Source organism: Oncorhynchus masou, chromosome 13, assembly GCF_036934945.1.
Source record: "Oncorhynchus masou masou isolate Uvic2021 chromosome 13, UVic_Omas_1.1, whole genome shotgun sequence".
NCBI lineage: Eukaryota > Metazoa > Chordata > Actinopteri > Salmoniformes > Salmonidae > Oncorhynchus > Oncorhynchus masou.
In genome coordinates, this window is record NC_088224.1 from 57,492,495 (window position 1) to 57,505,924 (window position 13,430).

At 46.9% G+C, this 13,430-nt stretch overlaps 1 protein-coding gene and 1 long non-coding RNA gene across 2 annotated transcripts; both read right to left on the reverse strand.

Moving 5' to 3' along the window:
* Nucleotides 1-871: 871 nt before the first annotated feature.
* On the reverse strand, nucleotides 872-4,569 carry LOC135551503 (EF-hand calcium-binding domain-containing protein 5-like). Its single transcript, XM_064982712.1, has 3 exons — nucleotides 4,378-4,569; nucleotides 3,974-4,070; nucleotides 872-1,214 (listed from the first exon to the last, which is right to left on the reverse strand). The coding sequence occupies exons 1-3, from the start codon at nucleotides 4,561-4,563 to the stop codon at nucleotides 1,120-1,122; spliced, it is 378 nt and encodes a 125-aa protein (XP_064838784.1). The 5' UTR covers nucleotides 4,564-4,569; the 3' UTR covers nucleotides 872-1,119.
* Nucleotides 4,570-11,274: 6,705 nt separating this feature from the next.
* Nucleotides 11,275-12,296, reverse strand: LOC135551504 (uncharacterized). The gene is made up of 3 exons (XR_010457322.1): nucleotides 12,271-12,296; nucleotides 11,583-11,659; nucleotides 11,275-11,450 (listed from the first exon to the last, which is right to left on the reverse strand). It is a non-coding gene; the product is annotated as an uncharacterized LOC135551504 (long non-coding RNA).
* Nucleotides 12,297-13,430: the final 1,134 nt, after the last annotated feature.

Below are 13,430 nucleotides of genomic sequence, written 5' to 3' on the forward strand. Positions count from 1 at the left end.
ATTGAATCAATTTAGATTTTTCAATTTTAACATAACAAAATGTGGAAAAATGTGGAAAAGGTAAAGGGGTGTCAATACTTTCTGTAAGTTCTGTATCTATTTATCCTGCTACTGGTCACAATTACTTCTGTTTACATGTATATATTACCAAAATGTAACTTTTTGGCAACAATGCAAAACGTTATGTTTGGCGTAAAAGCAACACAGCTCATCACCCTGACCACACCATCCCCACTGTCAAACATGGTGGTGGCAGCATCATGGTTTGGGCCTGCTTTTCTTCAGCTGGGACAGGGAAGATGGTTAAAATTGATGGGAAGATGGATGGAGCCAAATACAGGACCATTCTGGAAGAAAACCTGATGGAGTCTGCAAAAGACCTGAGACTGGGACGGAGATTTGTCTTCCAACAAGACAATGATCCAAAACATAAAGCAAAATCTACAATGGAATGGTTCAAAAATAAACATATCCAGGTGTTAGAATGGCCAAGTCAAAGTCCAGACCTGAATCCAATTGAGAATCTGTGGAAAGAACTGAAAACTGCTGTTCACAAATGTTCTCCATCCAACCTCACTGAGCTCGAGCTGTTTTGCAAGGAGGAATGGGAAACAATTTCAGTCTCTCGATGTGCAAAACTGATAGAGACATACCCCAAGCGACTTACAGCTGTAATCGCAGCAAAAGGTGGCGCTACAAAGTATTAACTTAAGGGGGCTGAATAATTTTGCACGCCCAATTTTTCAGTTTTTGATTTGTTAAAAAAGTTTGAAATATCCAATAAATGTCGTTCCACTTCATGAGTGTCCCACTTGTTGTTGATTCTTCACAAAAAAATACAGTTTTATATCTTTATGTTTGAAGCCTGAAATGTGGCAAAAGGTCGCAAAGTTCAAGGGGGCCGAATACTTTCGCAAGGCACTGTATATACTTGCATTCTCATGTTTCTAACTCACATCACTGTTCTCGTGCGGTTTTTAATGAAACTTTTTTTTAATGTTCTGTTATCTATATCATCTCTGCATTGTTGGGAAACACCTCTCAAGGAAATAATTTCACTGTTCTGTTTTATGCCTGTTGTATCCTGTGTACGTGGTGAATAAACATTCAAACTTGAATCTAGTAGGAACAGATAGACAAACAGATGGATACCCAGTCATACAGGTCCTCCAGTGGTAATGATCCATGTTGCCCCAACTCCCTCCTTTCAACTCCTGAAACAGAAGAAGAACCAGCTTTAAATATCACTTAAAAGCCCCCACTTTGTGGATACAATGCATGGATTGGATACAACACAGACACATTCCCCTTTGATTTTATTGATTTTATTTTGATTTCACCTTTATTTAACTAAGGTGGCAAAACAGGCTGCCTAAGTATGATTCCCAAATCAGAGACAACGATAGACAGCTGTCCCTGGTTGAGAACCATACCCGGCCAAAACATAGAAACAGAAAACATAGAAATAAAGAAACTAGAATGCCCACCCTAGTTATACCCTGGCCCCCCAAAAGGTGCGGACTCTGGCCGCAAAACCTGACTTTATAAGGGAGGGTCCGGGTGGGCATCTACTTCGGTGGCGGCTCTGGTGCGGGACGCAGACCCCGCTCCACCTCTGGCTCCCCCCACTTTGGTGGCGCCTCTGGACTGGGGACCCTCGCTGCAGGCCCCGGACTGGGTACCCTCGCTGCAGGCTTCGTGCCATGGATCCTCACTGCAGGCTTCGTGCCATGGATCATCACCGGAGGCTTCGCGCCATGGATCATCACCGGAGGCTTCGTGCCATGGATCATCACCGGAGGCTTCGTGCCATGGATCATCACTGGAGGCTTCGTGCCATGGATCATCACTGGAGGCTTCGTGCCATGGATCATCACCGGAGGCTTCGTGCCATGGATCATCACTGGAGGCTTCGTGCCATGGATCATCACTGGAGTGAGGAGACGTATAGGCAGCCTGGTGCGTGGAGCTGCCACAGGGCTTACCAGGCTGCGGAGACATACAGGAGGCCTGGTTCTAGGAGCAGGCACAGGACTCACCAGGCTGGGGAGACATACAGGAGGCCTGGTTCTAGGAGCAGGCACAGGACTCACCAGGCTGGGGAGACATACAGGAGGCCTGGTTCTAGGAGCAGGCACAGGACTCACCAGGCTGGGGAGACATACAGGAGGCCTGGTTCTAGGAGCAGGCACAGGACTCACCAGGCTGGGGAGACATACAGGAGGCCTGGTTCTAGGAGCAGGCACAGGACTCACCAGGCTGGGGAGACATACAGGAGGCTTGGTTCTTAGCGTAGGCACCGGATACAATGGGCCGTGGAGGCGCACTGGAGGTCTCGAGCGTAGAGCCTGCACAACCCGTCCTGGCTGGATAGTTACCTTCGCCCGCCTGCACTGGGCTGTGCAGACGCACCGAAGACACAGTGCGCAGAGCTGGCGCAGGATATCCTGGGCCGAAGAGACGCACTGGAGGCCAGGCGCCGCTGAGCCGACACCATCCATCCTGACTGGATGCTTACTTTAGCCCGTCCAATGTGGGGAGCTGGAATGTAGCGCACCGGGCTGTGAACGCCCACTGGAGACACCGTGCGCTCCACCGCATAACACGGTGCCTGAACGGTACCACCCTCCCTACGGTAAGCACGAGGAGTTGGCTCAGGTCTCCAACCTGACTCAGCCAATCTCCTCGTGTGTCCCTCCTCGTGCCTGCTCCACTGTGCCAACTCCTCGTATTGTCGCCGCTCTGCTTTCGCCGCCTCGATCTCCTCCCTTGGATGCCGATACTCTCCAGCCTTTGCCCAGGGTCCCTTGCCTTCCATGATCTCCTCCCATGTCCATTTCTCCAGAAAACGATCCTCCTCCCGGCCATGCCGCTTGGTCCATTTGTGGTGGGTAGGTCTGTCACAACCATCGTTAGGGTGGAAATGACCGGACCAAGTTGCAGCATGGTGAGCGTACATTTCTTTTTATTTATAAATGTCACCAACAAAACAAAGAATAATGAAACCGACCGTGAAGCTTACTTCGGCGATACAGGCCACTAACAAAGACACCGACCCACAACTAAGGTGGCAAAACAGGCTGCCTAAGTATGATTCCCAATCAGAGACAATGATAGACAGCTGTCCCTGATTGAGAACCATACCCGGCCAAAACATAAAAACAGAAAACATAGAAACAGAAACTAGAATGCCCACCCTTGTCACACCCTGGCCTAACCAAAATAGAGAATAAAAGCATCTCTATGGCCAGGGCATGACACTGGTTTTATGTTACAGGTCTTTCAGGTGTCAACCTGGACTCAGGGGTAGACATAACATGTTAAATGAAAATCCGGGACACTCAAATTATTATGATATGTTGCGTTTGGTATGGTATGTATTCATTTGGAGATGTCCGTCATCCATTTCGTATGATATGTTCCATATTACAATTCGTAGTCTATGTTATTGCAATTGTTGTGGCTAATGTTAGCTAGGTGGCTAACGCTAACATTAGCTAGGCTTGGGGTTAAGGGTTAACGTTAGGGTTAGGAGTCAGGTTAGGGTTAAGGTTAGGCGTAAGGGCAAGGGTTGGCTAACATGCTAAGTAGATGCAAAGTAGTTAAAAAGTAGTGAGTAGTTGCAAAGTTGCTAATTAGCTAAAATGCTAAAGTTGTCAGTGATGAGATGTGAACAAGCAACCCTGACCGATCACCCTCTTGTATAACCATACCAAAAGTAACATATCAAATTAATTTCAGTGTCCTGGATTTTCATTTACTATGTTATGTCTGGTCTATGAGACGAGGCTGCAGGTGTAGGGTGAACCGGTGAAGTTGCCTCTAGATGCTGATCTGGGGTCCATTTTGAATTTCCCCCAGTGATGGTTAATGCTAGTATCAGGGTAGGGGAAGCTGATCCTAGATTTGTATCTATGGGAAACTTCACCCCGGAGTGTGTCTGTCAGAGGTGGATTCATTTTCATAGGCATACCTGCTATGCAGCTGTGGACCAGCTCCCTGTCCACTGTCACTGCCCTGGCTAAGGGTTCAAACCTGGCCAGCCTGTAGCCCAGGTCAGTGCTCAGCATCTGATGTGAAAGGTCAAAGGTAATTGGAAGTCAAAAGAGATACATATCCTCATGATGTATCAAGTCGGCCTACTAAAAACACATTGGTCATGTTTGAGATCAATTACATTGCAGTCGGCTACTGCAAACTGACTGATCTCCAAATCCCCTTTCATCATAAATAACTACTCATTATTATTTTTAGATCAGTCAGTCTGCTCCGCTGGTGATCTGCGATTAAGCAAAATGTATGCTCTCGGAATAGGACCATTGTCTTCCATTATGCAAATAGAGACAAGCTTGCATTCAAACCTAGTGAAATTCTCACCATCTTCATTTGGTCCCAATTGTCTGTATGGACAGAACCCTCCCTCTCAGGGTACAGCAGTAGAAGCACCGCCTTCACGACTTGACTGACATGGAAGTGGTGAAATGCATCCTGGGAGACCTGGAGCGCCGCTACAATTGATTGGTCCAATCCGGACACACAGCGAACGCGCAGGTGCTCCAGCATGAAACATAGGAACAAGATGGACGCCCGCCGCTCCCCTCCCAGGCCCTTCGCCTCTGTAGAAGAGAAATATTGTCTTAGATTAGCACGGACTTAATATGCCAATTTCTTGGCATGTCTTGGTCATTTAACTTTTGTGGATTTTGCGGATGGCAATTGGTTACATGAAAAACTGCAGGACCGTATGTAATATGCACTGTATGTATGACTTAGAACCAATAATAATCAGTATGGTCCTATTATACTCTGGTTTGGCCTCTTAGCTTTCCCCGTTCCCTAACACCATGCCTCTCACCCAGCAGTGTGTGTTGCCTGCTCGGCCCAGTGCTTTCTCTGTGCAGCTGAACGCAGGCAGCCTGCAGTGCCTTCCCTGCAGACGACAGGTCCCGGCGCTCGTGGGGCTGCAGCCCCCTCTGGTGGCCCGATAAGAGGGTTTCTAACTCCATGTCCACCACCCCCAGGGCCCACCCAGCTGAGTCCCTCACAGGGAGCACCAGTCTGTACGCCCCAAACACGACATAGTGCCCAGCCTGGGAGGTGTCACAGCACTGGAACAGGTAGTCTCTGGAACAGAGGGTGGATCTACATTAGCCTGGTCCCAGATCTGTTTGGGCTGTCTTGCCAACTCCTATGGTCATTGTCTTGTTTGGTATACGCAGCAGAAACAGATTTAGTATCAGGCTAGAACCTCATGTGGACTCTGGAGGATAAATAGCACAGCAGTTCCATAGACTGTCATAGGCTGGTAGATCAATGTGTCATTAGAGTAGGTTGGACATTGCATTTGCAGTACTAGCAAAGCCATACATTGCAGACTAAAACAGGTCCAATGATTTACCTGGGGAAGTGATCTGAGCGCCGTAAGGAAGGAGGAGGGGAGAGCCAATGGGAGCGACGAGAACCTCCCTCCATCACCATCATCTTCCTCAGAGAGTAGCCACTGCCCTGCAAAGGGTGCTCATTAGCCGACTTAAAGTTGGTTTGATATCTTGTTCGGAAACCTCTGTGTAGCTGAATTTGAATGGTTAGGGCGTGTGGCTAAGCTCATGCTGCGTTGAGATATCTGTTTAAATGGTTGATTTGGTGTAGGAGCGCTGTGTACAGAACGTAGCCTACAGAGGATTGATGTCACCGCCTTCTCTTCAGTTACCTGTCCGTCTGAAGGCTCCATCAGATAGGTGGTGATACTGTGAACGGCAGAGACTCTGCTGTGTAGCCAGAGTGAGGCGCTCTCCACAATGTGCAGTATGCTGCAGCGAGTCACCACATGCTGGAGAGCTCTGCTGAATTCACTGCTCACGCCCTGGGCAAAAATAGGATATTATTACTGAGTCAAAGCTAATGAATGGTGTTTTTAGGATAGTTACTTTTTTTGAATACTCCTTGAGCGTTATAGAAGTATCGCCCTGGGTTTTACACTGCACAATACAGCCAAACAGATCTGGGACCTGGCTAGAATGGCTGTATTGTGCAGTGGAAAACCCAGGGCGAACAGTAGTGGAGAGGGTAGTAAGTTTTAAGTTCCTCGGCGTACACATCACAGACAAACTGAATTGGTCCACCCACACAGACAGCATCGTGAAGAAGGCGCAGCAGCGCCTCTTCAACCTCAGGTGGCTGAAGAAATTCGGCTTGTCACCAAAAGCACTCACAAACTTCTGCAGATGCACAATCGAGAGCATCCTGTCGGGGGCTGTATCACCGCCTGGTACGGCAACTGCTCCGCCCACAACCGTAAGGCTCTCCAGAGGGTAGTGAGGTCTGCACAACGCATTACCGGGGGCAAACTACCAGCCCTCCAGGACACCCACACCACCCGATGTCACAGGAAGGCCATAAAGATCATCAAGGACAACAACCACCCGAGCCACTGCCTGTTCACCCCGCTATCATCCAGAAGGCGAGATCAGTACAGGTGCATCAAAGCTGGGACCGAAAGACTGAAAAACAGCTTCTATCTCAAGGCCATCAGACTGTTAAACAGCCACCACTAACATTGAGTGGCTGCTGCCAACACACTGACTCAACTCCAGCCACTTTAATAATGGGAATTGATGGGAAATTATGTAAAATATATCACTAGCCACTTTAAACAATGCTACCTAATATAATGTTTACATACCCTACATTATTCATCTCATATGTATACGTATATACTGTACTCTATATCATCTACTGCATCATTATGCAATACATGTATCACTAGCCACTTTAACTATGCCACTTTGTTTACATACTCATCTCATATGTATATACTGTACTCGATACCATCTACTGTATCTTGCCTATGCCGCTCTGTACCATCACTCATTCATATATCTTTATGTACATATTCTTTATCCCCTTACACTTGTGTCTATAAGGTAGTAGTTTTGGAATTGTTAGCTTAGATTACTTGGTTATTACTGCATTGTCGGAACTAGAAGCACAAGCATTTCGCTACACTCGCATTAACATCTGCTAACCATGTGTATGTGACAAATAAAATTTGATTTGATTGGATTTGAACTCCTATGGTCATTGTCAGCCAAATGTTGGTAAGTTGGTAAGACAGCACAAACAGATCTGGGAGCGGCCATTCTTCTCACCTGGTAGAAGTCTATCTCATGGCGTGAGAATAGGTGTGTGTCATTTGAATCTCGGAGTGTGTCGAGACCCAGCACCCCAATAGCTCGTCCCTGCTCTCGGGGGTCCAATATAGGAATGGCGATAAACGAGCCATAACACTGTGAAGAGGCTCGAGACTCGTCGAAAAGGTAGACCCGTCCGTGAGCGCCCACTCTGGGCACGTGCACTGGACTACAGCTCTCTATGGCTGAGAAACTACAGCAGGGAGCAACAGTAAAAGAGACAGTCAAAGATCCTATAATGGGAGAGTGAGAAGATAGCTACAATAACGGGCAACAAGGCTCTGAAAGATTTTTCTGTGATCCCAAATACCATAAGAAACAGTAGCACTTCAGATCTGCCTATAGTTGAAACTGAAATGGTGTTAGAGGGAGGGAGGGAGGGAGGGAGGGAGGGAGGGAGGGAGGGAGGGAGGGAGGGAGGGAGGGAGGGAGGGAGGGAGGGGGAGGGAGGGAGGGAGGGAGGGAGGGAGGGAGGGAGGGAGGGAGGGAGAGCATAGATGGACAACAGGGTTAGAGGGGATGGTTTAAAGGCCAAAACGACTAGTCCAACAAATAACATAGACGCGAGCTGCCGCTGACATGTTGCTATGGGTAAGACGGTTACACTAAAGGCTAAATTGATCGACTGATTGTGGGATTGATTGGTTGATTGATTGATGTGTCGCTAACAAGGGCAGAGCTATCTCCTGACACTGACCTGACAGGGGCCTGGTGTGGCTGGAGCATCTTGTTGAGGACCAGACGGGCATCCTCAGTAGTACAGGCCACGTAACGCAGCCTAGAGCCCCCTTCCTCCAGCAGGGCTACAGAGACACTCAACAGCTTCCCCTCCGCATTCACCTCTGCATCCTGCCACACACAGACAAGCGTGGCTTCAAATCACATTGATTTCATAAAGCCTATTTTTAGGTCAGCAGTTGCCACAAAATTCTTTACAGTAACAAAGTGCTATACTGTGATCAGCTGGACAAACTACACAAACTGTCTTCGAACAAATCCACACTCACCATAAGAGTCTAAGAAGAAATGAAGCAATATAGAACCAAAAAGGGTTCAACGGCACGCTTATGACCAAAAGGATAAAAAGATGATCTCTATAGAACCACAAATCTCCGAAGCAACTTATTTTAAGCGGTATACATATTATACAATAATTATTCAATAGTACCTATTTCCGACTGTTGACTATTGTTTTATGCTTCTGTATGCTACTGACCAGCCATTTGGTTAAAGTGAAACTACAGTAATGTTGTCATGTCTGAAATGTAAGGTGTTGTTCCACTATTCTACACGTGTCAGACTCACTCTGAGCACGGCGCTAAACACAGACCCATAAACAGGCTCCATCTGGGCTGCACCTCTTTGGGCTGCTCTCCCAATCTCCTGCCGCCAGGCCTGCCTGGTAGCCCCTCTACCCCTGTCCTTGCCCCCTCGCAGGGCTGCCCGCTCCTGCAGGTAGACCAGGAGCTCCTGGAAGGCCCAGACCCCTGAGTCCTCCTCTGGAGTCAGCTCCACCAGGAAAGCCCTCAGTAAGGCCTGGAACTGTCCCAGAGAGAGGACAGAGCAGCTGGAGAGAGGTGGCTCACCATGCTGCCAGGCTTGAACAGGGGGGGGGGCATAAGAGAGATTGTGTGGTTAAGGTTGTACGAAATGGACAGCTAACGTCTTCACAGCACACACAGGTGGTGGACTTAATCATCACCCATAGCACAGCAACTACTTTAAGAGAGACTAGCTGTGGGGACAGCAGATTAGCATTACAACCAGATTAGCGTTAGTTCTCATTGTAATGTGGTTGTAATGACGTCATTTCAGCCGGTTTTGCTTGCGGGTGGGTCTACTCTATGTTGGTTAGCCCCCACAGCCAAGTCCCTGTGACCTCTGACCTCTCTGTAAGGCCCCTTCCTCTGCTCCATCCTTGTACAGACTTAGCTCTTGCTCCACCTCCTCTCTGTCCACAGCTCCTCTGCCCTCGCTGTCCCAGGAGAGGAAAAGAGACGACACCTCCTTTGACCTCCTGTCTTCTTCTTTCTGCTCATTACACTAAAGACAACATAGTAACCTTCATTATTTTAATTCGACACAGCCCATAAGGCCTAAGTACACAGTTGGGCACAGTTTACAGGATAGAAATAGAAGACCGGGGAAAGACCTTCAGACCACGGCTTTTGCACAGCACAGTACAGCACACTAGTCATTCCATTTCTACGGGCCACAGACAGCTCTTTCACCGTCTCCTCTCGTCTCGCTTAAATCTCTTATCACCTGCTGCAGCCGGCGCAGTCTCTCGCTCTCTTTCTCTCTGTAGCCAGCTTTGATGTGTTCAGCCAGGCTGTCCACCATAGCGCCACTGGATGCTCTGCCCAGGAAGCTGAGCGCAAGCTGCAGGAACTGCCCTCGGCTCACCGTCTGACTGTCATAGGCACACAGGGTCCAACGTGACCCAGGATCCTCTGCTTCTGTTAGGACATTATTTCAGAGCTTTTTGTTTCTCGAACTGTATCTAAAGTCTCCGTTGTAGTCTTATGCTCTGTGTCTTGTCAAATGTACACCTCAAACAAAAGAGAAGCCCGAACACTGCTCTTGCTCGTATCACATTATTTATTCAAGCTTACAGGTAAGCCTCTTGCTCTGACTAAAATGCAAATGTAAACAACCAAGGAATTCAACACACTCACCTTCAGGTAGGGGACCAGACTCCATGACAACACATAGCTCTTCTATGTCCAGCGCTGGGGTGTCTGACCCTGTCCCCTTCATGCCCTCTTCTATGTTCCCCCGGTCCTCTGGAGGTTCTGGGCTGTTTATGGCAGTTTGGTGCCCCAGCTCCAGGCTTTCCGTGGGGGTAACCCTGTTCCCCTCTCCCTTCCTCTCTTCTCCCTCCTTTATCTCATGGCATGAATGCGGCATGTCCCCCTGTCCAGCATCACATGGCATGCAGGTCTTCTCTGTGTCCATGGCTACAGGGCTTCCAAGGAGACCACAGGTCATGTGGTTGTGTCCCTGTAATGGCCCTGTAGAGCAATTGTGGTTGTTGCTGTTATTGTTGTTGTTGTTGTTGAATACTGATTCTCCAATGAGTATTGTTTTCCTTGCTTAGATTTGAACATTCAAGCTGAAGTACGGTAACAATGACATGTCTATGTCCCCTCTGTCAGTAAGCATACGCTTTTCAACGTGAAGGCAGTACGTCAGTAATACCACAACTTGTCCACTAGATGGACTAGAGCTACACGCACATATTGGGACAACGTCATTACATTGTAGTATATCAGGTGAGTTTTGTAGATATTCAGAACCATTAACTCGTGATTGTTACTCTGCAGGCCTTATGTGACCATCATGTGTGTGTGTGTGTGTGTGTGTGTGTGTGTGTGTGTGTGTGTGCGCGTGCGTGCGTGTATCTGTATGTGTATGAATGCATTCTAGCATGTGTACGTGCGTGCCTGCGTACGTGTGTGTGTGTATGTTTACTCACAGTGGTTAGGATCATGCATGGACTCCTGTGTGCTCTCGTTCTGATCATGGTAGAAACTCAGCAGAAGGACCAACACTCTCTGTCTGTCCAGACACCCAGTCTAAACCAACAAATAGATTCTTTCATCAGATCTCAAAGCACTTTTATTATGTTAAATGACTTCCTCCATTAATCCTGATGGGATTCTCTGCGATAATTTCATCACAAACTACAATCCGTTATGCAGTAGAAAGATGTGACGAGCTAATGGGGAATGGAGTTTCTTTTTTTTAAAGTGTGTTAATGGAGGTGGTTAGGCATGGTTCAGTCAGTTTTATTTAAAAATTGTGTTTTTTTAAATTTCATCTTTATTTTACCAGGTAGGCTAGATGAGAACAAGTTTTCATTTACAACTGTGACCTGGCCAAGATAAAGCAAAGCAGTGCGACACAAACAACAACACAGAGATACACATGGAATAAACAAACGTACAGTCAATAACACAGTAGGAAAAAAAAGAAAGTCTATATACAGTGTGTGCAAATGGCGTGAGGAGGTAAGGCAATAAATAGGCCATAGTAGCGAAGTAATTACAATTGATCAAATGAACACTGGAGTGATAGATGAGCAGATGAGCAGTCAGTCACCTTAGTACAGTCACAGTGGGAGAAGGCCTGAGAGAGCGTCTCTGTCCACAGCCTCAAATTCTCAGCACAGCCGTGTTCCCGGCTACACAGGGAGAGGTGTTCCAGAAACAGCTGGAACTGCTCCTCAGAGAGTCCCGAGACATACTGACACACATACTGGGACACGGACGAACGGACAGAAAGACAGAGATTAAAATAACAGAAGAGAAATACTGAGCACTGCTCCGCCTATAGAAATCACAAACGAGGGGGAAGATAATAAAAAGAAAATTAAAAAGCATTTCTCACATGGACAAATTGGTCTTGATGTAGTGAGTCAGGTGTGCTGGAATCATTGGTGTTCAGGTCCCAGGCCAACTGATCATCTGAAAAAGAATCACTCTTAAATACAGAGGCAGGATCTTGATTTTCATCACTCTTTTGTTGCTGAGAATATGCAGATGAGCTTTGTGATTTACATAAATTCCCATAAACACACAGTTAGATTAACAGTATTGCACTTTTCATGTCGTGTGATATTAGCTAGCTAATAGCCTATCCACCGATCAAGCAACATTATGGACTAAATGTTAAAATCATGTTGCTGCAGGATTGTATATTGCTGCCACAGCAGTGGTCAAAGTAACCCATTCTTGCAGTCAATGACCAAAAGCGCCCTCATTGGCCTCACGAGTGGAATGTTATTCATATTTTTTATAATTTTTATCATTAATAACATTTTTTAAAATAAAAATCCCATCTGTCTTTTTCAAACAGTTTTATATCTGACATGGTAAAGGGGTCTTCTTTTTTTAAGCCCATAATCATGTGTGTGAGGTCTATACTTTTGTTTTCAAAGTAGATTTGATTAAGACCACCAAGAAACACTCTGTGTGGCCCTGATGTAGCCCACTGCAAGTAAAAGGTCAAGATCCTACACCTGTACACTGGTTCTAATGCCTGAACATCTACAAACGGCATCATGACCAGAACATACCTGAACTTTTGGAATGAAGGAGTTCCTTGAAGCTGAGTAGAGCATTCTGCACCTGCAACATAGCCATGTGTTAGTGGGCTTACAGATGCCAAACACACTCTTAGAAAAAAATGGTGCTATCTAGAACCTAAAGGGGTTCTTCGGCTGTCCCTATAGGAGCACCCTGTGAAGAACCCTTGTTGGTTCCAGGTATAACCTTTTTTTTCCCTGTGTAAAGGGTTCTACATGGAACCCAAAATGGTTCTACCTGGAACCAAAAAGGGTTATTCTATGGGATTGTTCCTCACAAATGTAAATGACATGGATTTACTTTTATTTTTCGGGCTGTTTGATGTTAGTTGGGTGAATTGGATTAAAACACAGAGAAAGATTGCTTGTCTCTGTTCCCTTTTGTACAGTACATCTCTGAGTTCCGCCCTGCTCCCAGTCCCTGTCACAGATCCAAACACAGAACAGCTTTAATTAAAAGCTGGGTTCTCTGTAGTCTTATTGTCTGTCTTGACGTTAAACCCCCAAAGCATTTATCCCCACCATTAATCCTAATCCCATTTTCTCTTACTCTCTCCAATCCATTAATCCATACAGAGGTAGATAGCTAGCTCAGATCAACACTGAGGTGCAATGTACAAGTCTGTACTGTACTGGTCTGATATACACAATGAATAGGGTCAGGAGGTCTTCCTGACTACGGGAAAACTCTGGATCCTTTATGGTCAGGTAAAAACTCCTGGACCTCATCATACAACAACCTACCTTGAGGCTCTTTGTATTCCTCATATGTCAACCCCTCCTCGCTTTATAAGTGTGGTCTGTTCCTACCAGGTACAGAGAGAGGGTGTGGCCTGTTCCTACCAGGTACAGAGAGAGGGTGTGGTCTGTTCCTACCAGGTACAGAGAGAGGGTGTGGTCTGTTCCTACCAGGTACAGAGAGAGGGTGTGGTCTGTTCCTACCAGGTACAGAGAGAGGGTGTGGTCTGTTCCTACCAGGTACAGAGAGAGGGTGTGGTCTGTTCCTACCAGGTACAGAGAGAGGGTGTGGTCTGATCCTACCAGGTACAGAGAGAGGGTGTGGTCTGTTCCTACCAGGTACAGAGAGAGGGTGTGGTCTGTTCCTACCAGGTACAGAGAGAGAGAGGGTGTGGTCTGATCCTACCAGGTAC

Coding starts and splice junctions, on each gene's coding strand:
- LOC135551503 (XM_064982712.1), bottom strand. CDS start 4,563: ATGCTGGAGCACCTGCGCGTTCGCTGTGTGTCCGGATTGGACCAATCA. Junction 4,071..4,377: donor ATTGGGACCAAATGAAGATG/GTGAGAATTTCA, acceptor CTTTCACATCAG/ATGCTGAGCACTGACCTGGG. Junction 1,215..3,973: donor GGTCCACAGCTGCATAGCAG/GTATGCCTATGA, acceptor CTTCTGTTTCAG/GAGTTGAAAGGAGGGAGTTG.